Raw genomic sequence first — 26,664 nt, forward strand, 5'->3', positions numbered from 1 at the left:
CCTTCACGAATAGACGTTTCGGATCGCTAGGCTGCCATCTGCCATCTGCCATCTGCCAACCTGCCAACCTGCCAACATGCGGGGTCCGCGGACACCGTAGGCAGCCATGAACATCAAGTCCTCTCTCGATTGGCCGTCAGATACCTCCGGTGTTTCCAGAACAAGATGGTGTGTGCCTTGCGACCGTCATGTTTGGGTCAAGCTCATTGCGCCGTGGTAGTCGCCCAGGCCAAGCTCTTTAGCCCGAGGACTAGCGGAAAATGCTGCTATTTATACCGAACCAATGGTGGTCAAAGTCTCCAAGTACACTGCGGGTTCAAAATTCTTCGGGGATGTCTCACCGATGGAAGAGGCTATTTGACAATGGATGGGGCTCTAATGCCTGATTTTTGCGGCGTTCAGATGCGGCTCTTTCCCGCGTTGATCATTGGCAGGGTAGCACACTGTGGTTGCAATCACCCACCGTTTGCTCGATACTATTACTAGCATGCAGAATCAGGCAGTACGAGAAGCAATCATGGCGATCTGTCTCGGATGTGACCACGATCAAGTCCATATCGAGACATTCACCCGCTGATATCCCACCAGAGCCGACACCGATTCTTGTCTACCGGATCTGGAGTCATGGCGATGTCCTGCAGTCCCATATCTAGCACGCGTTCATCGTCCGCATATGCTCCCCAATCTGTCGCATTCGCCGAAGATGGAACGCCCCGCTTCACAAACGATATAATATAATCCTGCATCGTCAAAGCCAGCCCTGTGTCGAACGGACCTACGCTCGCACCTGGCTGAGAGTGGTTGTAGAATGTGAAGGCGAGGTCTTGTGAGTGCAATCCCGGCAGTACATTAAAGACAGACGCGTATGCGGTGTCGAAGACCGCGTTGAGATAGAGATTCTTGCATCGAAAGAATGCGTCGCTCACTGTGAGAGCTGTCCTCTCTAGGGGACTGCCGTACCCGAGGCTCTCCGTGGAGGAGGTATTGTACCTGGAGGGATAATATTTCCGCGCTATGTCCTCGATCGATTCAGGCGTTAGACTCGGGACATAAGCCTCAATAATGGATGGATAGGCGGAGCTATTGGCTCCGGCTGGTGGAGTAAATGCTAGCCCTTCGTTGGACGTATGGCTTGTCATAACGCGGAGATTTTTCCATTTAAAGTTAGGAGCCAGCATAGCCCGGCTCGGTAATTTCGGGATGAGGCTCCCGTCAACGACCGGGCCATACGTGAACGTCCCATAGACTGGCGTGGTCGCTATCTGATAGGCATTGGCGGCCATTAATTGGCTTGAGGGAAGACGGCGCGCTTCCTCGACCGACGACACGTTGAGCAACCGCAGGAACTGACGTAGGCTTGACTGTTGCTGCTCCACCGAGAGTGGATACCAGGTCGGACTCTGGATGATGGCCTGGTGAAAGGGCAGGTCCGCAGTTCCATTCGCACGTGCTGCGATTTGATGGATAATGGATCCCCCGCCAGCAGACTGGCCCATGACGGTGATCTGACCGGAATTTCCTCCAAAGAGGCTGATATGTTGCCTCACCCACTGCAGGGCCAGTCGCTGGTCATGAAGCCCAGCATTGGCCATGCCCTTGGCATCCGACAACCAGCCAAAAGCACCCAACTGGCAAGTCAGCTACATCGTGCGACTGGATCGGAGGACTCACCCGATAATTGATGGCCACATAGATGAATTCCTCCCCTGTGTCCATACCCCTCTTGAAGAGACCTTTCGGATCCCATTCAGTCTTGTCACCGCCAACGTATCCACCTCCATCAATCCAAACCAGCACTGGCGCCGACGCATTTTGCCCACTGCTGCCTCCTTCAAAAATACCCTTTGGTACAATCACATCCAAAAAGAGACAGTCTTCCGTGATTCTGGAATCCCCAGGTGGCCAGACAACCGGATAATCGCTGATGTTGCCAGACTGATTAAACGGCGTCCCTAAGAGCACGCTTTGCAAAAACGGGACCATGATTTCCGCACTCCATATCGGTAATCCCTGAGGACAGACGCGTCCAACGGAGCCAGTCTGAATCTCTGTGCGGTTTATACTTGGAGGTTGTGGCGGCAGAAATCGCTGAGTACCAGTGGGGGTTGCAGCATAACGGATGTTGCTAAAGTTGTAGGTTTGGGTCGTTTCCTAACATCGTCAGTACCGATCCGCAAATGAGGGTAAGAGAAAGGAATACATCAAAAGAAATCGCCCGGTGCAACTCATAACCCAGATCCACCACCGGCAGCGAACTCGAGAAGGAAAACGCCGTGAGACCAGAAAAGAGAAGAGAATAGGCCGCGTTGAGGAGACGCATGGTGAAGGATCATTCTTAGCAAACTCAAACCCCCACACCCACAATGCTTAGCGATAAACTCAAAACCAAGAGTAGTAGTGTCTTCACATCGTCGAAGATAATCTCAGACAGAGCATTCTGCAGCGGAGTTCATACTATAACCGTTGCAGTCGTAACTGGAAGACCATACACCGTCCACCCAATCTCTATTCTGCTCCTCTGCTTGGTTTATATATACCTTCTGAATAACTTAACAAGGGCGCTATAAGTGCAGCAAATAAACACGAACTCAGACGTATAAAACCTGTTCTTATGACAGTTAGGAATGAGATGAATGTTTTCATCCTCTCAGTCTCAGCCACACCGCCAGACCGGAATCATAGTTCCGGATTCGGAAATGCCATACCTCCCCGGCCCCCCCTCCTCCCGCTTCTTCCTTCGTATACCGCCGATCATTACGCTAACATCCACGAACGGACACGTCAAAATAATCTATTCCCAAGATACTCGGTACTTGCATACACACATACACACATACACACCCCTATCTCCATACCAATATCGTCTCACCGATTCAAGCATCAAGCATCAACATCAAGCATCCACCTCCCGAACCCCATCTTTCAACATCAATTCATTTGACTCCGACGCCAACCCATCCATCAATTTCTCCGCCGTCACCAGCCCCAAAGCCGGTGTCCGAACCTCGAATTTCTTGCCGGGCGCGGGCGCTAACCCGCCCGGTAACTCGTACGGGAACGGCAACCACCGCGGTAAGAGGTCGAGTTGCATGAGCACGGTCGCTTGGTCCCAGGAGATGTGTTCGTGGTAGAGACGGTCGCCGCGGATGTTGACTACCGAGGTGCAGGGGATGCGGAGGGGTTTGTGGGTGGGTGGGATGTTGGGGAGTCTGTGGCCCGTTTTTTAGTATTGTTAAATGGGTGTATGGATGCAGGGATGTAGAGATGTAGATGTAGGGAAAGGATGGAACATACAACCAGTCAATCTCCTGATCATGCGTAAGACAAGCGACAAACTCATCCACGACCCGGTCAATTCCCACCGTCCGACTGACCAATTCCAGTTTTGTATCTTGTGGATTCTTGAAGATAAAGTGGTTGCGGTAAAAGTTGCTGAGTTCGGAGCGGCCCATGCCCCCGGTCATCTATATTTATCTACACATCAGTTCTCAAACTCATAGTAATATAAAGTGAAATGCAGTCATGAGTTGGGGGGAGGGATTACCGTCGGAATATGATTCACATACGGCTCCTCAACCATGGTAGCCATAGTTTTCTCGACCGACCGATCCCCGAATTCATAGTAAGTGTGCTCTTCCCAGATCTTCTCGAGGTCAAAGTACGGTCCGTTGAGAAGGGGTTTGAGGAAGGTGAGGGTACGCGTGTGGGCCACGCTGGCGGCGGAGTATTTAAAGTGCGGGTGACCGGGGATGATAAAGCCGGAGGAGGATACATCAGGGTAGGTATATTGTTTGCATTCGCTGAACATAGAGAAGAGAGAGTCGGACTCCGGGCCGGGGAGATGGACGAGGGATGGGATTTTGGTGAAGATGGTGTCGGTATTCCAGACACCGTGGTAGACGATTCCTGCAACGGCCGACTCATCGAGGGAGGACAACAATAATTCCGTAAAGAAGGGTTCATAGTCGGATTCGGAGCCGTAGACTTGCGTTTATGTTAGTCATGTGCGTGATACTCCTTTTTCTGCTTCAGATGGAGTACTAACTTAGAATCCCGAATTTATCCTCCCTAGTGCATCCAACCAAACTGATCAAGGCTTGCACTGCGGCTCCGATTTTCTCCGTAAAGTGACAGTCGCTGGAGCTGGATTCGAGGTCAAGCGTGACCTGGGCTACTGCGTAGCTTTCTTCGGCCCATTTTTGTAGAGGCTCGGGATCTAGACTTGTCTTTTGGTGTATGTCCTCTGGCAGGTTGCTCGGTCGGATTATGAGCAGACCTGGTCCTTTGCCGCATCGTGAAAGAGGGGGCTGAAGGATGGTATTATGGCCGAGGTCGATGGGCCGGGCGGCAGGGAGGGAGGTGGAGTGGGAAGCCATTGTAGCTGTAAACTCTCAGTCATATTGGGTATGGATGGTTGAGGAGTATCATCGTGAAGAGAGCGAGTTGTGGGCAACTGGAAATATCGTGTCAGATTACCCCGCACGGCTGCGGGGCTTCGTCCGATGTTTGCTTGCTTATCATGATAAGATAGCCACAACATCCTCTATGGGACAGTTCACTAATTTAGCTGGCCAAGATTGAGTAAAATATCAATACCTGGTTGTTAAAAGGAAACAGCCAGCCAAATTGCATTTTCCCAGGATGTGATGTACACTACTAAGGCTCAGGGTTGCGCGGGGTACTAAAATGGTGAGGAGAACAATATCGTTGTTAGCCTTGATGCATATCTCTGCTATGTACCAAAGCGACAGCATCAGTTATTCGAAAGAGAATTAATTGTGGAGCTGACTTCCGTTAGGAGTTAAACTGCCATAAAGGCTTTCCTTGGACTGACATTTCCAGAGAAAGAATAGGTAAAATAAAAGGAAACCAAGCAGAACGGAAAGGGAATGAGAGAAAAGAAGGAATAGGGGTACCCTGGAGGGCAGATATGTTTCACCCTTGGGTGGTGGGCCGATATTCTCACTATTCTTCACTTCGTGTCGTTCAGGTTGCGACGAGACGGGTTGTAATTTGCCTGCCGACGAAGGGATCTTTCCACCCCTAATCAAGATAATAGGCGGTTCTCCCGCAGGCTTCCTCTGAACTGGTATATCAACTAGCCTCGTATCACCGCAAGCGACTGGATCAGACCATTTCAAGAACATATCCATGGTGTGTATGTACTCCGGTCCGCTAAAGTCATAGTTCTTCGTCACCAGGATGTGCAAATGAGCATCACGGAAGTATCCCTGGATCACCCGGCAATGAGATGGCATCATGAAAGAGAGCAAAAGAACCTATAGCCGAACCAGTCTCAAGCAGTTAGATTAATCCCCCCAGCCTTGAATCTGAGCAAGGGAATCTGCAGCTTGAGGGAAACGTGCAGGTTGAATGTCGTTCGGAAGTATGACCCACCGGAAATATCATATGAAACTCGGAAATCGGAATGCCTTTGCGGCAATTTGCATATGTCTGAGATCTCATGCTCCCTAGCATCCAGCCAACTATCATCTCTAGCTCCGACACAGTCACTCGATCCTCTGCTCGATCTGTGCCCCATGTGACCAAAGTACGATGCGGCTCTTGAGGGTCCAGGAACCCCCTGGCGCCCTCCAGATCTGTATATCGTCCGTCACGAACTATTCTCAACTGGCCCGCTCTTGGACCCGAGTACCTGTATCATTGTAGCCAAGGGTTAGTCAAGGTCAAGCTATTCTCAAAGGTCCCATACATGATAGATTCAGACGGCCGCGGGAACTTCTCCGCCAGAAGAGCCCCATACTCGATATAAGACTCGACCAACGATGAGTGGTCCCTACTGTAGGCAAGGGAGTTGAAATCGTAGGGTCTATCTCAACTCCTCTGCTTTTCCCTCTGGCTCTGATGAGAACTGGTAGACCTTGGCAAATTGGATCTTTCTGCTCTCAGTAGGATGACGGTTTGCAAGATATTGGGTGCTATTGCATATAAAATATCGTAATTGTTTACCATTCTTTCCGACGGGGTTTTCTTTGCGATTCGAGGTATTATCCATAACAAGTTTATTATTATGATGACTCAGAATCCGCTTGTGTGGTCTGCAATCGTTGGATCGGTTGTTATTTTGCTTGCGCTTCCCTCTGTTGTTCCATAACTCGTAGTAGTGGGTAGCAATAGACACCATTTCCTTTCGTTCTTCGGGTATATGCGGAACGTGTTCTTGAATGTAATGATTTAGATCCGGTAGTAGCTTAGCAAAGTATGATAGGGCTCTCTCCTTCTCGGCCTGATGGGGAAAGAGTTGCTCTAAGGTATCGAGATAGGCATGAAAGTCTCTCGGATCTTGACCGTATCGCTGGTGAGCTCGTTTAAGTTGAGCTATAGTATCTGACTGGAGAGTAGCAGCGTTTCGAATCAGAGTAAGCGTCCAGTCTTTGAATTGGGGCCATGATTTTTCAAGTGATCGCCTCTCTTCCGGAGTCTTATTATCGATGAAATGATACTATCTTTGCCTGCACGTTGGGTCCATGTAGCTAACAGCAGCAAAGATCTTGCGTTCTTCGGTGGAATATTTTCTAGGAGCCCCCCGAAACATGTATTCTAGGTCGGTGATCCATTCCTGACGTTTTTGGAGGTTGAAGTTCAATGCAAAGCGAGGGATATCTCTGAACTTGATTTCTCCTTTCTCTTTATCAGATTCAGGGGAGGATCGATAATGTTTGGATGAGATTTCGCTAGGAGAACGATCTTCCTGGAGATGGGCTATTCTTCGTCGTAAATTATTGGCTTGCTCCAGACGATGAACATGATCTTCTAATTGTTGGATCTCTTCAATGGTAGGGACGGTATTCGATGATGGTTCGGAGTCGGTTCGATCGCCGACCACTTCTGTTTCTTCGTAATTTTCAGGTGGCATCTTTCTTAGGTAGTCGAAAAAGAAGGATCAGAATGTGATAGGATCTACTTGTCAGGGTAGAAGGCCTGTCGACTAGGTAAGGAACTGGCCACCAAACGTGTAGGATTCCACTGGTAAATGACAAAGGTAGCCTATATCCACGAGATAGACTGATCCTTGAAGGATCAGATAGTACGACTCTACCCTCTCGTTATATGAAAGTCATCGGACCGCTACAGTACGTAAGTCGATGACCTCACGACTCTGATCCCTTCAGCATGGCCTATTACCGGGCCATGACATCGGTCGGGCTGGTGCCGATAAGATAAGGCCTCAATCCGGACCGTTCTATCACAATTCAAGGCATCCAGGCGTGAAGGGGTCTCCTTTTTACTGCGGTAGTGTGCAAACCTATCGTATTCGATGTTGGCCGCCGAAACGTTGTACTCATCTCTGGGATTAGGGCGGAAAAAGGAAGTCACGCCTGGGGAAGTCTGTCCTGTGGAGATGTCCTAGCTGGAAAACTGGATTCCCAATACTTTGGCTTCCCCATCGGTGAGATGTCGTTGCTCCAGTTGATACAGTCGCTTGTACAGATTGTCGACAGTCATATGCCAGTTGAGGTACATCCTCCCCTTGGGGGTGTCTTTTTTCTTTGAGCCCATTGCGGAGATGGCAGGCGGTGTAGCGTCTGGATGTCAGTTAAGGAAAGAGTGTAGGATGTAACTGTAGTTGAGAACAAGTGTCGAGAGGAAATGTTGTGGTGGAAGGTCCCTGACGTCGAGGTTGAAAGCCGATATCAGGCACCCGGTCATCAGTGCTAAACTGCTTTGGGAGATCGCAGTGAGCTGATTGTTACTGCTAACTTGTATTAGCGAATATGCGCCATTCATGGTTGTCGCTGCCGCTCCAGTAGGGGGAGTTGATATTAAGTAATCATAAAAGATACTAGGCTAGGTTTTGGCTATCAAGCCTGAGCCAATCCTGGCTTCTCATGGGCTTTTATGTGTCTTAGGCGACTTGATCTAGCTTCTGCCAGTGCTTACTACTCCAGGGAGATCAGATACAGGGGTTGTGAACTAAAGGACTATCTGCAGACGACATTTCAAGAAATTTGTGAACCATGACATCTTCTTGAGATGGGCATGTCCAAAGTGAAGTATTCACTGCAAGTAGACGAACATACTACATCGAAAGAAGCACAGGTGATGTTTGATTTACCTTCACCATATTAAAGACATAGCACAGCCGCTACAGAGGGAACCATTGATTGAAAACATTGTCAGGATCCGCTTTGGCTTTTATGGCCTTCAACCTGTCAACATTTTCCCCATACACTACCGATAGCTTCTCATCACTGGCGAAATTGATGTACCTGGATACAATCAATGAGTTAGTTTCAAGCCGACATTTTTGGGGGAAAACATACGCGGCAGGGGACTCAAGCCCATCAGTAGACCTCCATAGCTCACGAAGTTTAGAAGTCCAGGCTATAGCATCCGAGTCAAGGCTAGAGTCAGTGTACCACGGAATGGCGACCGCATTGAAGTTGACCTTGTTTCTCCACGCATACGCAGAGGAGACTTGACCGAACGACCGTGCCTTCTTGAGGGAATATGCCTCCAGAAGAACCAGACTTGTACCGGTACCGTCCAACGAAACAAATGAGACATACTCCTCCCAGGTTTCTTTCCATGTGCTAGAAACCATACTGTTGAGACCGGCAGTTTCCAATAGTTTGTAGCCTCCTTTGACACAGAAAGCGTCTATCACGTCATTCCAGTGAGGATACTGAGTTTCTTTTGTGGTGTCGTTAGTTGGTCCAATATCCAAGATTGATGAGAATGCAGCTCTTCCTTCTTTCTCGGTCCCGTAGTAATGTGGGATCAGAGATATCATGGGTGTATAGTCCGGTTCACCACTGGTCGAAAAGACCAAGAAAAGAGCCATTTTGGGCTCAAGAGTTAATGCATCGATTGCGTCCACAATTTTCTCCAGCTTGTCTGGTGTGAAAATGAGCTGTCCAATCCAGCGGTTTGACCCGAGGGTTCAACGGGATATGATTTCATCTTCGCAGATGTGACAATGCCAAAGTTGGGACCAGCTCCGCGAAACGCCCAAAAGAGATCCTTGTCCTCCGGTGTGATCGTATGCAGACATCCGTCTGCCATGACCGCATCAAGAGACAATATATTGTCGACCCCGAAGCCCACCATGCCCATCAGATTACCATATCCAGCACCAAGGATAACCTCCCAAAGTTCCCATGCAGTTGCAGTTACCGGTTGGTACGAGGGCATTGTTTTTTGAGGCAGCATTTATCACCTGAGTGACAGAGGCACCCCCTCCAACCGTAACCTCTGTTCTCTCATCATTGAAGGTGACAGAGTCAAATTGTTTGAGGCTGATGATCAGTCCATCGTTGTAAATGTGCAGCGATTTTGCGCATCCATGCCCGCCATTCTGAGCTAGGAAAGGGATTTCCTTTGAAGTGCAATATTCCACCTTTCGTAGCGCATTCATTATTAATGGACGTTAAATTATATTTCATTTGGAGAACAACATATTATTGCAGCCACATCCTGCTCATTGGCCGGTGTCACGACGACGCCAGGTTTAGGGGCATGAAATTCACTCCATCGCCCATGTTTAGTTGCATCCCAGCCAGAGATTACAGCAGATCGTGATAGTTGTGGCCCCAGTTCCTTCGATACTTCTTCCGGAGGCAATGCCGAGATCCTCATTGCAGTAGACAAGAAAAGCAAGGCATCTGTGATGAAAGCTTTCATGCTAACATACGACGTACCTCACCACAGCGGGGCATCAAAATATATATTGATGAACCACTAAAAGGGAACGTAAATGGGGCTTGCAAGACTTGACTTATTTCATTGAGCAGATGAATTCATTGTCGCCTTTCTGTGGTTTGTAGCGGATGAGGTGGATGGGCGATGAGAGGATAGTACTAGACATCGAAGGCAAGACATGCGGCCCAGTATACTTCCGGGCCAACGTCATGATTGCCCGCTTCTCAAATATTTCTTGCTGTGAGTGACTAGACGATACAGCTAGTTTTGTAACGTGTAGGTATTGACAGGAAGGATATATAGCACACGGAACAAGCCCACTGGTGGTACAGCAGACTGTTAAGATATTTGACGTATTGAGTCTCATACAGTGACCAGAACACAATGCGATGTGGTGCTTATAGATGACTCCACGTGGCGAAGAACCCACATCACCTAAAGGATATAGACAGTATGCTTGGTACACTTGCTCAAAGAAGCCCAGACAACATCCTGGTGAGATTTCGCGTGTGAACTTGGGAGGTCAATCTTTGTGCTCAAGGTGTTGATAGCGGGAAATTTCGGCAGAATCCAGGAACCTAGTCACGTGGTGGGGAAGCTCAATCACGTGCGCCATCCGGCGATGTCATTGTTTTCCCGACAACAAACGGTCGTCGCCGAAGTTCTGCTGGAATTGCTCAAGCTGGTGCCAGGTTGTGGATGATACCACAGTGAGCTTCCTCAATTCAAGGGACTCAAATAATTCATCACGTCTGCTTCGTTCATCCCAATCGGAAATACTGCAGGTCCTAGCTCATCAGAACCCCTCGCGATTCGTCCTAATCTCAGCTCCCGAAACAAAATGAACGTCGAGTTCCAGGGATCACTCTTCAACCTCGAGAACAAACTCAATGTCCTCATCACTAGCCTCACAACCTCCCCAACAGCTGCAGGGGCGCCTGCCGCCGCGGTCGGCCTATTAGACGCAGACGACTCGTTGACCTCCGCCGTCGAAACCCTCCGGCAACACCAGCAGAACTACGCCAAATTACTACGGCTGCGGGAAGAGGCCCAAGCTTTGGAGGAAAAGGTTAAGAGCATCGTTCGCGAGGTTGTAGCCTACGAGAAGGAAATTCGAACGACTTGTGGGGACGATGAAGAAAGCGATAGCGATCTGGACTGTGAAGATGATTCCTCCGACAATGACTTGGACGAGGACACGAGTGGCGATAAACCTAGGTCTGGTGGGATACGCGGCATCAAGGAGGTGGACTACAAGCTACTCCTGGACTTTGCGCGGAGGATCAGCAAATACAACCATCAAGCAGCCGCTGATGCTGCAGCGAATGCGGAGGCCAGATCACGGGAGAAACTGCAAGACAAGGGACCTGATTCGGACATAATGGGTGCGAATGGCAACACGGACGAGGCAGCGGAGCCGGTCGCAACTGTCACTAAAGAGGCGACCAGTTGGCTTGATGAATCCGCGAATATGACTCGCCAGGCGTACATGTTACCATACCCGATGGAGGATCGCATTCGAATGGGGCTGATGGCACAAATACAAATTGCCGCTGCTGAGGGCCGATCGGGCTTTGACCCAGAGAAGGAAGTTGAACGTCTAATACGTGAGGCTGAGGGCGTTGGAATCGCGGATGCGGTGCCCCCGGTAGACGTAGGCGAAGGTGCTCGTCATGCAGATGAGGCCGCGAAAGCAGCAGCACACGCTGGGTCTGCGGCAACAAGCGGACCGACGATGGGAGCTGCACTAGCACCCAAACCCAAGGCTACCCTGGACCTGGACTTGTATGACCCGGATGAGGATGACGAGTGATGCGACGGGATCTACGAGCAATAATATACGCAGATCTGAGATAATATTTTAACAGCAGGACTGTTTCTCATTCGTCTTCAGACAAAGAACAAACCACTGGTTCATCGCACTACATCCTGTGCACGGAGGATTTGGCCGTCCACTTCCGCAAACGCTTTCCATAAAAGTAAAAGGGAATCGCAAAGAGACACCATAGAACCGCTAGCGACATGTTCAACATAATTGGCCTCACGAAACCACTCTTCTCTACCCAGGGTGTAATGAACTCGCTGAATCCATAGCCCCAGAGGTTCTTGTTCACCGTGATTGAAACGAATATTGAGCCACAACGGGCTTATAGCTATCGACTGCGTAGGTGCTGGTGATGGCTGGGATGGCAGCAACCTGGATACCTGCCGCAGTGTATCCGATTATGACAATGGCCTATAGTTCAGTTAATGGGTCTCGATGGGATTTGTCACAGTCAAATGATCGAGCCAACGTACCCTCCAGTCCCATTGATATTGGTATCCAAATGCCACCACAAAGTTGCCAATTATGGATACGATCACATACGGGATGATCGCGGGCAGTCGCATTTCTGGTTCCCGGATCCCGCGGTTCCTCTTAGTGGCTCTCATCGAGATCCAGTCCGAGAGAGGTCCGTTAGTCGCCAGTCCGATGAAAGTTCCGATCCAGATGGCAAAGTTGAAGAGCCCTATTGTCTGGCTGGGGAAGTTATATGGAGGTGCGGCAAAGGCCTCGCTCTGGGTGAGGTTCAGAGTTAGAAACACACTGGCCGACCAGGAGACATTGAAGGCAGCGAATTCGATAATAGGAAAGCACAGTAGCTTCCACGGAATCCAGAAGCTACTAAGTAGCTTTTGCGTACTGTGGTCGTCTAGCTGCCATAGTTTGAACTGCTGCTTCGATGGATACCCTTTGCCAAGCCATGGATCTGTTTGCTCGTCTCTCTCTGTCGAGACATCCTCCTGATGAGACGTCTCAGCGGGCTTTTCCGGTTGTAATGCTGTATCCGAACCATTTGACACCTGTCCATGAATTTCTTCTGGATGAATCCGGTGCCATTTGGTTTCTGGGAAGAGGAAAATGACCAGAACAAGGACTAGCCCGAGCAGACCGGCATTGAACCAGAAGAAGCTGCGCCAGCCAACATGTTGAGCCATTGGACCAGCAATTATAGGGCCGACCTTAGGAGCCGAAGTCAGCAATGATGCACGGAATTTGGTTGACATCCCTTACCATGAGCGAACCGAAATAGAATGTGAAGTAAAGGGTATTGAAAGAGCCCCTTTCGTGCAAAAATATCGTATCCGCAATAATCTCTGGCTGGGATGTCTACCGATCTGTCAGTCTAACCATTCGCTACGATCGTTAGAAGGACTACCTCTGCAGGCCCAGCACCAAACCCATTGAGGACACAAGCTCCCATATAGCTTCCATAGGAAGTTGCCACGGCTCTCCATATATTGCTAACCAAACAGATAAGAGTGGAGAAAATCAAAACCGGTCGTCGGCCATAGACAGTCTGCAAAGGAATCCTACTACTGTCAATACTCTCCCACTTGAAGGTGTCTGTGACATACCAAAAGAAGTTACTAAACCCCAAGACGAGAATGCACACACCCGTGAACTTGACCACAGAGGCATAGTCCGTGTCGAACGTCTCCATCAGCTGGGGGAACATTGGCGCTAGAGCCAGAGGTCCTAGACCCTGACTGAAGGACACGGCAGTGGACAAGCAAATGGTGATTATTTTCCACAACTTGCTCCAGTTCTGCAGTCTTCTTAGCGACTTATTTCTCTGCTGCACAAAGCGATACGTACCAGAGGATCATGTCGATCCTTCGATGGCTGAGGAACAAGGACACGATCTGACTTCGACGACGCCTTCACAAAGTGATGCGTTCCCACATCTGCCATGATCTCCGTCCCGGGGTAGATCTCCGTATCGAGCTCTCGCTCAATCCTCGCAATTATTAGCACAATTAATCACCAAAGGAAGGAAGGTATCCAAACGCACTGGTGAAGTGCCTATCCATCCAACCATCCAACCCCGTCAGCAATCATCATCCAATTGAAACCATAACTATAACCGACCACTTACCGCTTCATCATAATCCATCTCCATATCAAATCCCTTAAAAAATCAATTCAAATTACTTCTTCAAATCGTTTACACGTCCAACTCCCTCTCTCCCCCACCCTCAAGCAAAAACAGGTTTTATTTAAACCCCGGTAAACAGAATCTTCCCGCCCACCGCGGAATCCTCCCGGACTATCATACCCCCAAAGCCGATCTGACCCATGGAAATCTAGCCAAGCGAGTGTCATACGAAGTGGAAGCGGGGATGCGGAACCTGATACCTCACGAAAGATTGGACATTATAGCCGGTGGATCTTTTATTGGTCCTGGGGGGACTGGGGAGTAGGATTCTTATCCCTTTGTTGTTGTTGCTTGGAGTGGATGGATGGATGGGTGGGTGGGCTCCACTTCCCCGGATTTGATGTTGTCGGACGGCGGGCTCGCTCCACCTTTCGTGTGGGGTTGGAACCGGACCCGCGACCGAGTTGGCGGGATTAAGCCGCTGTGGGGTTGGGTCCTGGGTTTACCGTTCGTGAGTTGTAGGCTTTGAGGGAAGATGTTTTAGTGGGCTGATTAAGTGGTGATACTCGAGTATATTGCTTACTTATACAAGAGAAAGCACTGTTTATGTTCTAAAATTCTAACTAGCGCTGATCCCCCCACAAAGCCTTCAACTTCTGAATCTCCGACTCGGTCTCCCATCCCAAATCCGCTCCAATACCAGATAACAGATCCAGCAGAATCTGACGCTCGGCCAGTTTCTCTAAACATTGACCCGTACCGTACAAAAACGCAGTCATATAGATACGCGCACAACTCTGCGGTCGAGCCAATGCGATCCCGATAATCTCTCTACAGCGGTGATCCACTTCCTTCGTAACTTCTCTGTAGCCCTGGAGTCTGTCAAACGCGGTGGTGGGGTTTGTGATGGCGTCAGCAGGACGGTTCAGACAGAGTGCCAAACGAGCGAAATGGTATTGTTGCATTGCGGCGGCACAGGAAGGGAGACTGTAGAAGATTTCGGGAAACGGCATGTATGAGACGTCGGGGAGTTTGGATGTGTCACGGGGGTTGCTGAGGCGGAGACAGGGGCGGAAGGTTTCGGGCATGCGGTCGATCCAGGATTGGAGTTCGACGGAGAGGGTGAGCCAGGAGGTGGTGGTTGGGGGGTTGATGGGGGTGGTGTTTAGTGATTGGGGTGGAGCTATTTGGTCGAGTTGGGAGGTCTTGAAGTGGGCGAGGAAGTTGGTTATTTTGGTGAGGAGATAGGTTAGGCTGTTGGAGGCGAAGTCTTCGTCGGAGGGAAAGGCGGCGCTGGGGGAAGTGATTTGGCCTTGTTCGTTGATGGGGACGCCGGCTGCGCGCCAGAGGGGGAGGTTGGTGGGGTCCAGGTAGGTGGGTAAGCGGCTGAAGTATGATGCTAGATAGTCCTGACGGGCGAAGTTCCAAAATGATGCGTTTATTTCTTGGGAGAATTTGACGGGGTTCTCTGGGGTACTGCCGTGTAGTTGTAGTAGTGATTCGAAAAGTGGCTTGATGCCGGTGAGATAGCTGTTGGTCATCGTCAGATAGAAGTCAGGGAGCATGGGAGGGGGGAGGGTGCGTACGACTGCCATTTCTCACCAGGCTCACTAATGAGTCTATACATAGTAAGGACGGTTGCTGCAGTTAGTAGAGAGTCTGCCTTTTTACAGACTGAGTCGTCTGTCGCAGATGGCGCACTGTTCTGTACTTGCTGACGTAGCCATTTGTTGATTGTACCCACGGGATATTCCAAAACGGTAGAGCTGGACGGCGTATAGGACTCTGACATGCTCTGGTTCATGCGTGTGATAGCAAGATAATAATAGTTTGCAGATTTCAAGAACCAGTCCACATCCGGCGCGTTCAGGTAGATCTCCATGGTTGCCGGAGCTGTGAACATCCCAATGCTTGCCGTACATATGGCTCCTTTCATTCGACCCAGATGTTTCGCTGCCAGGGCTGCGATCGAATATCTCAGAAAATCATCATCAATAGCACGTACAGGAACGTAGGTTGTGAAGAATCTTCTCGAATCAGAAAGATCAAGCCTGCAAAAGTGAGCATAATACACAGACAGATATCGTCAAGCTATTACGCACCATGGTGCTATGACTTGAGTGAAATGACGTATGAGAAAAGATATCTCGTGCTCGGTGTCGGTCATCAGCTCCGACACAACATCGTGGAAGTCCTCCTTCTCACTTCGCAGTAATTGGCTATCTAGGGATGGTATTCTGGCAGGAGTCGGTGCGTTGTCGGGTTGAAAATGGAGAGGCGTGTTGCCGTGGGGCTGGGACGCATCACCTAATGTATTAATTGGAGTAATTGGGAGGTGGGTATTACCCCTGTTCAGAGCACTCCATGGCTGTTCAAGTGTCGCAATACTGTCGCTTTGGAGCAATGCAGCAGGCGGATAGGGCGAGTTTCTGCCAGAATGATTTCGAGTATGTGCTTGTCGATTGGTTTGCCTCGACTCGTCTATTGATGATCCAAAGAAGGCTTGGCTGGCCTCCAGAAGTTGGTCTGCTGCAGAGGATGGAGCATGCTGTGATGCAAAGTCACCTTGATTGGTTATATCCCCGGTTGTGTTTCCATCTATACCTATACCGGACGGACTTTCGGTAGTGGTCTAATCGGTGTGAGCAGCAATAACTAGCAATTATATACGTGCGACCGGAGACCGGCTGCAGATTGCAGCTGGCTGTATCAGACATACCTTCCCTGGGCTATCTGAAGTATCTCTCCTGGAATCGCTCTCCCTATATGGAGCATATCGACGCCGGACTGAGGCGCCTTGATCGATAAACTTCCGGGTCTGAACGTATCCCGGGCATTTAACCCCGGCATTGGTGCAACGCTGACAACTTGGGCGTGTCTCGTCGCACTAGGATAGTCAGATCTAAGCAGCAGAAGAGCAAGCGACCAGATATTAACCTTGAGATGACGCTTTTTACATCGCTCACACGCCTTATTCGATGGAACGCCAGGCATCGTTTCGGCAGTGTGGTGTCAGAAAAGGACTGTATTCTTGACCTTGAAGTCGAATGAATAGCATTTTTATTCCCAATGAGGTAAGAAGTAATCATCCATCTCACAGATAATTCAAATTGACCAAGCAAGTTGCAGAAGTGGTGTTTCTAGTTCGGCAGCACGAGGCGAGGGAGCTTTCGTCGTCGCGGAGCTTGGCGGTCGATCGAACCGGCCTCGGAGCCGGCAATCCCTCGGACAAATCTCGGCAGACTTCCCGGGTATAGCCGCGATGCTCCCCTTCGTCTCCTCAAACTCTCCTCCAAGTTTCAGCTGGATCGATGAACGCCGACACAGGCTTGATCCAAGACCTATCCTGTATATGACGTATTTCCCCCCCTGCGATCTGCGCGGTGTCCAAAGTTGCTAACAGATTTGTTCAAGTGGAAATCAATCTCTATGAATCATTGATACAAAAGTCCCCGGATGGGCGTGTGCTGTTCTTTCGCAGATTCTGGCTACGGATGCGAATGATTCGAGAAATTATCTCGCAATCATCGAACGCCATTCCCATCGATGCTATGGCGGCTGTGCCGCTCGAGTCAAGGTTGCTGCATGGTTGAGTAATCGGCGACATCATATCCCCGCATTCATTGGAAATTGCGCGGGGTAGGCGTTGCAATCTTCTCTATGTCATCCATCTGAATTTATCTATCGATTTACAAGCACGTGCAGATACTCGTACTAGACATGAGCCACGGGAATCTGCAAAATGAAACGGCCATCGTGACCGGAGGAGCCTACGGGTTCGGTGAAGGCATTGTGAACAAATTCATTCGTGAGGGTGCCAACGTTATTATTATGGACATCGACTCAGACAACGGCATACGAGTTCAGTCTAATCAGCCGACAAGAAGTGCCGTCTTTGTGAGAGGAGATGTTTCAAATGAGAACGACTGGAAGGCTGTTCGCGATACGACATTGAAGACTTACGGAAGAATCGATATCGTAGTTAACAATGCTGAAATTGTGAACAAGATTCAGATAAGTTATCCTTATACGTGCTTAGAATTTGAGTACTGACTGCCTAGTCATCTCTCAATGTACCAGAAGACATGTTTGATCGTTTACATAGCGTCAACGTCAAAAATATCTACCATTCCGCAAGGGTCATTGTTCCCGTCATGCAACAACAGGGTGGAGGTGGCGTGTTTGTGAACATCTACAGCATGGGGTCCCTTCGTCCTCGTCCAAACTTTGCTTGGTATGCCGCCACAAAAGGGGCAGTCAGCGCGGTATGTCTTGTCCATCGATGCCCTAGCACTGATAAACGACCTTTCATGGTCATGTTGTAACATGCGATGCTGAGACGATCAATAGGCAACCAAGTGTCTAGCCGCGGAGCTGGCAAAAGACAATATTCGCCTCAATACTGTGTGTCCTGTTGCAGGAGAGACCGGAATGTATGAGACCTAGTCTGTTTCTTGTGCCCGTTTATGCACCAAGGCACAATGCTAATGCATGATCAGGACACCATTGATACTTGGGAACCCTGATACTCATGAGGCCAGGGGTTCCATCCTGTCCGGTATTCCGTTGGGTCGATTTGCCACCCCAGCAGATGTCGCCAATGCCACTGCATTTTTGGCGAGTGATGAGGCTTCATTTGTTACTAGAGTTGAGCTGCCAGTCGACGGGGGAAGGGCTTTGAATTAAACACACCAATTCAAGGGCAAACCACAAAGAAAAAAGAATTTGCCAGAGATGAATAATATGGTCCTGCAGAATACAGGACACTAGGTAGAATTTCTCTATTGGGTAAAAAAAAGAAAAGAGAAGCAAGAAAAGGGCCAGCGAAAAAACACTCTGATAGACGGCCCGGCAAAGAAGGCATTCACTTCAATACAGGATTACAGGCCAGCTGATCTCTTCCCGCACTACCTCCCAGTAACCTTCAAACCGCCTATGAATTACCACCTCGCGTGTGCCGCATCGATTGTTGAAATCACCGATACCAACATTTTAGTTGGTGCTCTTTGAATGAGAAAGAAGCCATCTAAGTCCGCTAATCAAGTCCTGTGTGGCAGCCTTCGTCGTCGAGAGTTCAGGGAATATCCAGAATGCGTGTGGCATCCCCGGGTATAAGGCGACCCGCAATGGAACGCTAAGCAATACACCGTCAGTACTGAGTCGTTGCATGCATGACAGGAATCTCCATGTACCAGGCTTTTTCGATCCTGTCTGCATAGGCCAGGGCTTCATCGCGAAGCGGGTCCTGGCCACAGATCATAAGGAACGACGGAGGAGACTTATCAAGCATGGGTGACAATAACGGGGAGATTATCGGGCGTTCAAGACCGCCAGGCTGGTACCAATCGAAGAATTGCTTCATGGACTGGCGATTCAGGATAGGGGTATCTATATACTCGGTCATACTCCTCAGCCCCATCCTGTGGTGATACAGCTCGCTGCAACACAGAACTGGAGCTCGAAGAAGCTGACCCTGAATGGAAACACCGAGTGCCAGAGTGAGCTGACAAAGTACAACAGCCTAGGTCAGATGGCGATATATTCCTGTTAGCATGGTTATCCTTTCTCCAACTCATATGTCGCATGATGTATCTCACCAAAGTTGCCCCAGCACTCGTTCCACCTACATAAATCTTGTCCACATCGAAGCCATGGGTTCGGTAATTGTCCGACACCTAAGAATAATGATGTGAGTTATCAGATGACCTCACCTTGGTGATCGGTAAATACCCAATGGAATGCTGTGATCGAGTCCAAAACCGCCGCTGGATACGGATTTTCCGGGGCACTGTACGATTTGATCATCTCAACTTGTGAACCAATCCTGGAAACAACTCGGGTCTCACATACAGGCGATAGCCAACGCTGACTACATGGAGGTCACCTTCCACGCACAACAGTCGACAGGTGTTATCTTCTCCGTCCAAGTCTCCCATTGCCCAGCCACCTCCATGGAAGCTTGACGCCTCATAATCAATATTAGACCCACTGCGATGTGAAAAAGCGGAGCACATACTATATCATCACCGCTCCATTTGCCTTTGACGACAGCGACTTATATAAACGAAGAGGAACCTCGATGCCAGTCTGAGAAACGGCAGTGTATTCGTGGATCTCGAGCCCGTGAACTATTGGTCGTCCATATTGCTGTGCACGCATCTTGGCTTGGTGCATCGTTTGGCGAAATTGGCCGACCGAGCCTGTCAAGTCAGGAACGATACTCCTATGCTCTCGATAAAACTACACTTGATGTCAGCATTTGTCTTGCAATTTTACCGCCACTTTCTCTGCCATCTCTTCTTTAGCTTTTTCTGTGCACTACCTTACCTCTTCCCATTCCATATTGGCATTGGCCAGGGTATCTCGTTGTGAAAGCCATCGCCCAGGCTTTGTACTAAACGCATGTTCGGTATCCATGACTGCTCAAGGTTAGTCTAAGTAGGTATCAAAACAAACCAAGAATATATTAAGAATAAGATAAGAATAAAATAAGAATAGGTTGAGAATAAATGAGAGTGGAAGTCAGGTCAAAGAGGTTGATATCTCACAGCTCCGTTAAATAGCCACTGTTACCTGTCCTTTGCTCATCATTGTCGAATGCTTTTCACTACCAAACCCAATCATGGCATCATAGTGATCAGTGGGTCAAGTCATAGTGCTGTCCAAAGTATACCACATGGCATAATGTTCATGTGACCGGATATAGATAGGATTGCGCCTCCGGGGCCTCTCTTCTGTCCGATATCGCCGAGTTGAACGGTATACATTTGATGCGCTACCGGAAGTAGGCATGCTTGTAACAACAGATGCATCTCAGAAAAGGTTTCTACCTCAAAGTTTAATTCTTTCACCACATCCTGGTCACTGGTATGGCAAGATGGAGCCTAAATCCACTTAACAACCAATGACTAAGGAACACCCTCACCGCACGGGTAGGTTGAAGATACAAGTCCGACTATAATCCTTACTGTACACACAAACAGTCTAGCGCACCCGACCGTCTGAGATTGTCAGACTCGCACCAGGAAGCAAGTAAGCAAGTTACAGAATGGCACGCAGACCCAAGAAAGCATCCTATAGGGCAAATGGGAGAGGGTCTCGGGCCAGGACTGAGTTGCTGGTTCTCCGCATTTCGGCAACCGGATCATTTCATCCCTTGCAGAGCCCGGCCAACGCATTGCTCCGAGGGAGTGTTACATGCCCCCTTCCCGATGAGGCATCTCTGCTTGTCAATCGCTGCAGCTAACGCGCTTTGCCAACGTTCGAGGGATGTCAAACCAATTTGAATCCCCATGATTGGCCTCGGCTGTCGCCATGATCTCCTATATTCTACCCCTCCTATGGCCACCTGCCTCGAAGTGAGGGGTGGCTGCTTCCTGAGCATGCCGTGGAGAATTGGAATGCAACTATCCTATGCGACAAGCGCAAGGTTAAATACCTGGCCTCATGCTCGCTTGCTTTCGACGTTGTGGTTACTATATGAGACGCTCTCCATCTCTTCAAGATGTCACTTTCATCGGTGAAAGTACTCAGAGCGGTCGTGACAGGCTTGCTGGCATCTGTTGTTGCGACCGGTCTAGACACCAATAATTCTAGCTTTGATGTACTAGACTATGTTGACCCCCTAATAGGAACTTCTAATGGAGGCAAGCATCTTCTGGGTTGGTCCATAGAAATCATCCGCTAACCTAGTTCTGTAGGCCATTCATTTGCAGGGGCAACTCTACCCTTCGGTGAGAGACAACAATTCGCTAGGCATTCTAGCTCCGCTAACTCGTACATAGGCATGGCAAAAGCCGTAGCAGATACTCTCGGTGAAAACCAAGCTGGATTTGCCTACGACACAACATACGTCTCAGGGTTCTCCCACATGCACGACTCTGGAACTGGTGGTGTAAGTCGTCTGATGCGACAACACTTGAGCCGTTCTGAGTGTACTGTCTAGTCGCCATCCTTAGGAAACTTTCCAATTTTCGTGCATCCAGGCTGCCCTGATGACGCTCTCGACAAGTGTACATGGCAGCAGTCCGATCGGGCGACCGCATGGATACAAGGCTCACCGAAAGCTCGACCCGGATACTTTGGCATTGCGCTACAGAACGGCGTTAGTGCTGAGATGACTGTCACGAACCATTCGGCTCTGTATCGCTTTACTTTCACCAATACGACCACCCAGTCTCTTAGTCCTGTTGTTTTGGTCGACCTTATGGATCTTCCACAGTCACGCTCGAATGGAACGGCTTCGGTGGACCCGTCGACCGGTCGCTTGACGGGAAATGGTACCTTCAACCCCAGCTTTGGTATCGGATCCTATGATCTCCACTTTTGCGTCGATTTCAAAGGCGCTAGCATTCGAGACACCGGTGTGTGGTCCAACAATCGTGCCGGTCAAGGCCAGACAGCCATATCACTGACATCTGATGGGAGCAACACTGCGGCAACACTGTCTGCGGGGACATTCGCCCGATTCAACGCCCCAACGGCCAATCAAACACTCCTGGCGAGAGTGGGCGTCAGCTTCATTAGCGTGGAACAAGCCTGCTCCAATGCAGAAAAAGAGCAACCCAACTTTGACTTTCCCGGGACCGTGAGCGCTGCAGAGGCTGCCTGGAGGGATAAGCTGAATGTCTTTCAGGTTGACGCGAGTGGTGTCTCATCGGATTTACAAAAGGTCTTCTGGAGCGGAATGTACCGTGCAATGATCAGCCCACAGGACTATACAGGGGAGAACCCACTCTGGCAAAGTGATGAGCCGTACTATGACAGCTACTACTGGTAAGCAGCTTTTGGCGAAGTCGGCATCCACTGACACGTAGCAGCATTTGGGATTCCTTCCGTGGCGTTCACCAATTGCTCACACTGGCGGATCCTCTGTCTCAGTCCCTCATGATGAGAAGTCTGGTAGATATTTATCGCCACGAAGGATACTTACCGGACTGCCGTATGTCACTGTGTAAAGGATACACGCAAGGAGGGTCAAATGCAGATGTCCTCCTATCTGAAGCTCTCCTCAAGAACGTCAGCAACATTGATTGGGCCACTGCATACGAGGCTGTTGTGAAGGATGCTGAGATCGAGCCCGCGAACTGGAATGTCGAAGGCCGGGGAGGGTTAACTAGCTGGAAATCGCTCAACTATATTCCGACCGATGACTTTGATCCCTACGGTGTCGGGCTTCATACACGCAGTATTTCTAGAACGGTCGAGTATGCGTACAATGACTTTTGCATTGCTCAAATGGCCCAGCGGTTGGGTCATAAGAGTGACTACGAAACCTACACCCAACGTGCCACCAACTGGCAGAGCATGTTCAAAGATGATCAGAAGTCCTATCTGGGAGGTGTTGATACGGGCTTTACGGGATTCCTTCAACCCCGGTATCCCAACGGAACGTGGGGCTATCAAGACCCAATCTTCTGCAGCCCATTGCTTAACTTCACGTCATGCTATCTGAACGCGGACGGACATGAGACATACGAGGGGAGCGCATGGCTCTATTCATTGTAAGTCCAATTTCCTTCGCATTTCCTTATCTAAGCTGATCGACACAGCTTCGTACCACAAGACATGGCTGCGCTCGTTACCCGCCTCGGAGGTCCCCAAACCTTCACCTCCCGTCTTTCCTACCTCCACGACTCGGGTCTTCTCTACGTCGGTGACGAGCAAGCCTTCCTAACCGTCTTCCAATTCCACTACTCCGGCCGCCCTGCCTTATCCACCGAACGCGCCCACTACTATATTCCATCCCAATTCAACACCTCCGTCTCTGGCATCCCCGGCAACGACGACGGCGGAGCCATGGGCGCCTTCGCCGTTCTCAGCATGATGGGATTATTCCCCGTCCATGGCCAGGATGTCTACCTCATCAATCCACCGTTTTTCGAGGAGATCAGTATCCGGAACAAGGAGACTGGAAAGGTCGCAACGATTCGAAATATCAATTTCGATCCTACGTACAAGTCGATCTATATCCAGAGTGCGACGCGGGATGGCCAAGCGTGGACAAAGAATTGGATTACGCATGACTTTTTCACTCAAGGAGGTGTTTTGGAGCTCGAGCTGGGGCCGGTGGAGAGTAGTTGGGGGACTGGTGATGAAGACTTGCCCCCGAGTATGAGTACTTGATTTTTGGTCGACCAAGCTCTGGTAAGCTCGGGGGCGTATACTGGCAGAGAGGTAATAGCAGATGCCTATAAGCATGATTCAATACGAAACGATAATCCGGCGCAAGGCAATGCTTCTCCAGACGCCTTGCATACAGAAGAAGCACTATAAACCTTTCCCAATCAAGAATACCATACGGAGTAACCAGTTCCAAAACCAACCCGTCCATCACCACACCAGGTAATAGCTGAATTATCTCTACCGTCCCCCGCCAAATAATCTCCCCGCATCCATCTCCTTCAACTGCATCACAACCCTCTCCTACTACCCCCTCATCTTATCAATAACCAGAAACAGCGGCCCCGCCTGTATATCCTTGTCCATATCCAATCCAGAAAAGTGTCAATACATAGCTCGACTAGATAGTGGGGGTTCAAAAGATGAGTGGCACTCAATCATGCCAACTGAGCTGATTACTCAGATGCCTGTCTCAAGGAATAGTGCCCCTATCGGACTCAAACGTCAAGCGTGCCCATGAATTTCGAGATTGCAAAGCTCGAGCACGGAATTCATAACCTCAGGACAATGCTCCAACCTACCATCACTCCCGAGCTCTATATAATCGCGGTGACACGGGCGGTCTATACGCAAAATCCTCTCCGCGTGCTAGCAACTAGCTCTTCCATCAGTCTCAACCCCTTCCAGACGTATGGCAGTTCTATATACCGTCAATTTGTGACTTGGCGTCTTCTACAACCTCATGCCCCATACGGGGGCTTGCTTCTACATTTGCTTCTCGTTCCCGCTCATACGGTGTAGTGTGATCCAGGAGCATCCAAATGAAAAATAAATAAAAGCGAATGAAACATTCGGAGAGCTCAGTTACGCGACAGGAATGGAAAGGCACAGCAAAGTGCAAGATGCAGAGGAGCATAGGGGCAAGGATCAGGACTAGGATCGAAACATCACACGAAAGATGCCAATGGTCATATATATACGGACAACCGAAAGCTAGATTGCATAACCTGGGGAAGAAACTATACAGCTACATTGCCAACGAGAGCAGTGTTGAGCAGGGGTGTTCACATTGTCCTCTACGGAGTAATCCGTAATGAATCCAGCAACACATGCGACCCACGTCATGTGCTCGGCCCACTTTCCCCTTGCCATGACAGGGTTGCACTTGCCGTATATGGCAACTCAACAACGCTGTGCCTTATCGGCCAACGGGAGATTCCGATTCCGCGGGAGGTGCCTTAAATAATCCCGCGGCTCCTCCCCGTCCCATGGAAGAGATTTCCCACGTAGGATGGGTATTTTTAGACGCACTGACGCCTAAATAAAGGGCTAATCCTTGCTTGGCTTGTTGACAAGCGGTCAGTTTAACCGATCATATTGCTTGATCTCGCACCCCCACTACCAACGCGGGTACACGGCAAGTGCTTGGTGACACCAACACAGAAGTTACTAGCAAGATAACTTGAGGAAACAAAGAGACTCCTTTTTAATGAGCTGTTAAGACCCACTTCGCGCACAAGCGTGGGGTCACAGCTCAGGTGGTGAGATACAATCTCGCTATTTGCTGGACTAGACGATCCCTAGCCGTTGCCCCGGCCCGAACGACGGCTGGATATCAGCCACACTAACTCCATCAGGGCACCAACAAGGCTGTCCGCCCCCAGCTTCAGCTGAGCTCCACCAGCAGGTATATCTGATTGGTAGGGTCGCGTATCCCTGCTGGGATGTTAATGAACCAAGCCCGAGAACTGCGCCGCACTGAAACCTCAATTTACCAGCTTTTTGACGGTTAGTACCTGACCGGGGTCTCCCTTGCGTGTCAAATATAAACCACCACCCCACCCGCCCAATTCATCGCTTTACCCTCATTGTTAGACTCCCACAGCAATTTTGGGATGGATCTCATCAAAACAACCCTCTACGGCTTCCCCAAGCCACCCCCTCGAGTCTGCACCAAGCCCCTCCGAGTCATCTGCACGGGTCTCCCCCGCTCGGCCACCGAAAGTCTCAGTACCGCGCTTGAGCAACTCGGCTACCAGCCCTACCACGGGTGGGACCTGGTCTTCGACTCCCCCGGCTACATCCAAGAATGGGCCGCCCTAGCGCGGCGCAAATACGACGGCGCCCCGGACGGGGACTTTCACGCCACCGCGGCAGAATTTGACGCTCTCCTAGGCGATCACGACGCGGTCCTCGACTCTGTCCCCGCCATGTTCGCGGCGGAATTGATCGAAGCGTACCCGGACGCGAAGGTGGTTATGAACACACGAAGTGATCTCGATGCCTGGCACCAAAGTATGATGAAGACTCTCGTGGCAGAGACCGAAGGCAGTTGGAAAACATGGTTTGTGAGTACATTTAACGCAGAGATGTTTTGGTTATGGGAGGCGTATTACACGTATGCCTATGTGGGGCTGTTTCGGGCGCCGAAAGGGAAGACTGCTTCACGCGGAATCGAAAAGAATGGGAAGTGGGTGTATCGGGATCACTGTAATATGGTCCGGGGCATGGTGAGCAAGGACCGGCTTTTGGAGTGGTCTGTGGAGGATGGATGGGGACCGTTGTGTGAGGTATGTCTTGACACTTTTCTTCTCTTCTCTTTTGCTAGGATGTCCTCTGTGTGCTGATATCCGATACAGTTCCTGGGCGAGAAGGTCCCGGATGAGCCATTTCCCAAAGGAAACAACCCGGCTGCGTTCAAGAACAAAATAGCAGAGAAATTAGGGCCGCGTGTGCGGGGTGCAATGATCAATATCGCACTCACTGCCACATCCGTGGGGGTCATAGGGATAGTCCTTGGCTTCGCAGTCAAGGAACGGGGCGTGCCCTGGAAGACTATCGGGGGAGTTTCCAGCGCGATTGGGAGCGGGTGGGCTGTTTTGACGAATTTTAGGAACTGAAAGCATTTTTCTGTATTGACTATAGAAAGATAGATAGATTCGCTAGCTAATAGCCCTCT

At 49.9% G+C, this 26,664-nt stretch overlaps 10 protein-coding genes across 10 annotated transcripts; 4 read left to right on the forward strand and 6 right to left on the reverse strand.

Annotated features, from left to right (window-relative positions):
- Positions 1 to 566: 566 nt before the first annotated feature.
- On the reverse strand, positions 567 to 2,320 carry BO80DRAFT_348892 (carboxylesterase family protein; the record flags this gene model as incomplete). The annotated part of the gene is made up of 3 exons (XM_025715479.1): positions 567 to 1,628; positions 1,672 to 2,151; positions 2,201 to 2,320. The coding sequence occupies 3 exons, from the start codon at positions 2,318 to 2,320 to the stop codon at positions 567 to 569; spliced, it is 1,662 nt and encodes a 553-aa protein (XP_025578232.1).
- A 460-nt stretch (positions 2,321 to 2,780) lies between these two features.
- BO80DRAFT_401218 (uncharacterized protein) lies at positions 2,781 to 4,419 on the reverse strand. The gene is made up of 4 exons (XM_025717553.1): positions 4,046 to 4,419; positions 3,545 to 3,984; positions 3,295 to 3,464; positions 2,781 to 3,209 (listed from the first exon to the last, which is right to left on the reverse strand). The coding sequence occupies exons 1-4, from the start codon at positions 4,374 to 4,376 to the stop codon at positions 2,894 to 2,896; spliced, it is 1,257 nt and encodes a 418-aa protein (XP_025578233.1). The 5' UTR covers positions 4,377 to 4,419; the 3' UTR covers positions 2,781 to 2,893.
- A 3,688-nt stretch (positions 4,420 to 8,107) lies between these two features.
- Positions 8,108 to 9,600, reverse strand: BO80DRAFT_487711 (FAD-binding oxidoreductase; the record flags this gene model as incomplete). Its single annotated transcript, XM_025723560.1, has 5 exons — positions 8,108 to 8,231; positions 8,286 to 8,859; positions 8,898 to 9,108; positions 9,149 to 9,361; positions 9,436 to 9,600. The coding sequence occupies 5 exons, from the start codon at positions 9,598 to 9,600 to the stop codon at positions 8,108 to 8,110; spliced, it is 1,287 nt and encodes a 428-aa protein (XP_025578234.1).
- A 717-nt stretch (positions 9,601 to 10,317) lies between these two features.
- Positions 10,318 to 11,693, forward strand: BO80DRAFT_273950 (uncharacterized protein). Its single transcript, XM_025714857.1, has one exon. The coding sequence runs from the start codon at positions 10,505 to 10,507 to the stop codon at positions 11,474 to 11,476; it is 972 nt and encodes a 323-aa protein (XP_025578235.1). The 5' UTR covers positions 10,318 to 10,504; the 3' UTR covers positions 11,477 to 11,693.
- Positions 11,586 to 13,601, reverse strand: BO80DRAFT_453041 (putative MFS transporter; the record flags this gene model as incomplete). The annotated part of the gene is made up of 8 exons (XM_025721979.1): positions 11,586 to 11,768; positions 11,804 to 11,899; positions 11,962 to 12,666; positions 12,719 to 12,814; positions 12,864 to 13,017; positions 13,063 to 13,253; positions 13,304 to 13,438; positions 13,584 to 13,601. 8 exons carry the CDS (start codon positions 13,599 to 13,601, stop codon positions 11,586 to 11,588), a joined length of 1,578 nt encoding a protein of 525 aa, XP_025578236.1.
- A 596-nt stretch (positions 13,602 to 14,197) lies between these two features.
- Positions 14,198 to 16,725, reverse strand: BO80DRAFT_491639 (Zn(II)2Cys6 transcription factor). Its single transcript, XM_025723711.1, has 5 exons — positions 16,521 to 16,725; positions 16,303 to 16,470; positions 15,686 to 16,215; positions 15,170 to 15,634; positions 14,198 to 15,113 (listed from the first exon to the last, which is right to left on the reverse strand). Exons 1-5 carry the CDS (start codon positions 16,575 to 16,577, stop codon positions 14,207 to 14,209), a joined length of 2,127 nt encoding a protein of 708 aa, XP_025578237.1. The 5' UTR covers positions 16,578 to 16,725; the 3' UTR covers positions 14,198 to 14,206.
- A 578-nt stretch (positions 16,726 to 17,303) lies between these two features.
- BO80DRAFT_348854 (NAD(P)-binding protein) lies at positions 17,304 to 18,269 on the forward strand (the record flags this gene model as incomplete). Its single annotated transcript, XM_025715475.1, has 4 exons — positions 17,304 to 17,582; positions 17,645 to 17,848; positions 17,934 to 18,016; positions 18,083 to 18,269. 4 exons carry the CDS (start codon positions 17,304 to 17,306, stop codon positions 18,267 to 18,269), a joined length of 753 nt encoding a protein of 250 aa, XP_025578238.1.
- A 5-nt stretch (positions 18,270 to 18,274) lies between these two features.
- On the reverse strand, positions 18,275 to 20,000 carry BO80DRAFT_487721 (alpha/beta hydrolase; the record flags this gene model as incomplete). The annotated part of the gene is made up of 7 exons (XM_025723561.1): positions 18,275 to 18,717; positions 18,776 to 19,104; positions 19,181 to 19,258; positions 19,314 to 19,371; positions 19,434 to 19,541; positions 19,600 to 19,823; positions 19,911 to 20,000. 7 exons carry the CDS (start codon positions 19,998 to 20,000, stop codon positions 18,576 to 18,578), a joined length of 1,029 nt encoding a protein of 342 aa, XP_025578239.1. The 3' UTR covers positions 18,275 to 18,575.
- A 923-nt stretch (positions 20,001 to 20,923) lies between these two features.
- On the forward strand, positions 20,924 to 23,829 carry BO80DRAFT_491641 (glycoside hydrolase family 92 protein; the record flags this gene model as incomplete). Its single annotated transcript, XM_025723712.1, has 7 exons — positions 20,924 to 20,948; positions 21,119 to 21,229; positions 21,284 to 21,316; positions 21,389 to 21,477; positions 21,529 to 22,358; positions 22,403 to 23,086; positions 23,135 to 23,829. The coding sequence occupies 7 exons, from the start codon at positions 20,924 to 20,926 to the stop codon at positions 23,706 to 23,708; spliced, it is 2,346 nt and encodes a 781-aa protein (XP_025578240.1). The 3' UTR covers positions 23,709 to 23,829.
- Positions 23,830 to 25,600: 1,771 nt separating this feature from the next.
- BO80DRAFT_348997 (sulfotransferase family protein) lies at positions 25,601 to 26,605 on the forward strand (the record flags this gene model as incomplete). The annotated part of the gene is made up of 2 exons (XM_025715481.1): positions 25,601 to 26,275; positions 26,345 to 26,605. 2 exons carry the CDS (start codon positions 25,601 to 25,603, stop codon positions 26,603 to 26,605), a joined length of 936 nt encoding a protein of 311 aa, XP_025578241.1.
- Between the last annotated feature and the right edge of the window lie 59 nt (positions 26,606 to 26,664).

The sequence above is a fragment of the Aspergillus ibericus genome (genome assembly GCF_003184845.1).
Source record: "Aspergillus ibericus CBS 121593 unplaced genomic scaffold BO80scaffold_8, whole genome shotgun sequence".
In the NCBI taxonomy this organism is placed as follows: Eukaryota; Fungi; Ascomycota; class Eurotiomycetes; order Eurotiales; family Aspergillaceae; genus Aspergillus; species Aspergillus ibericus.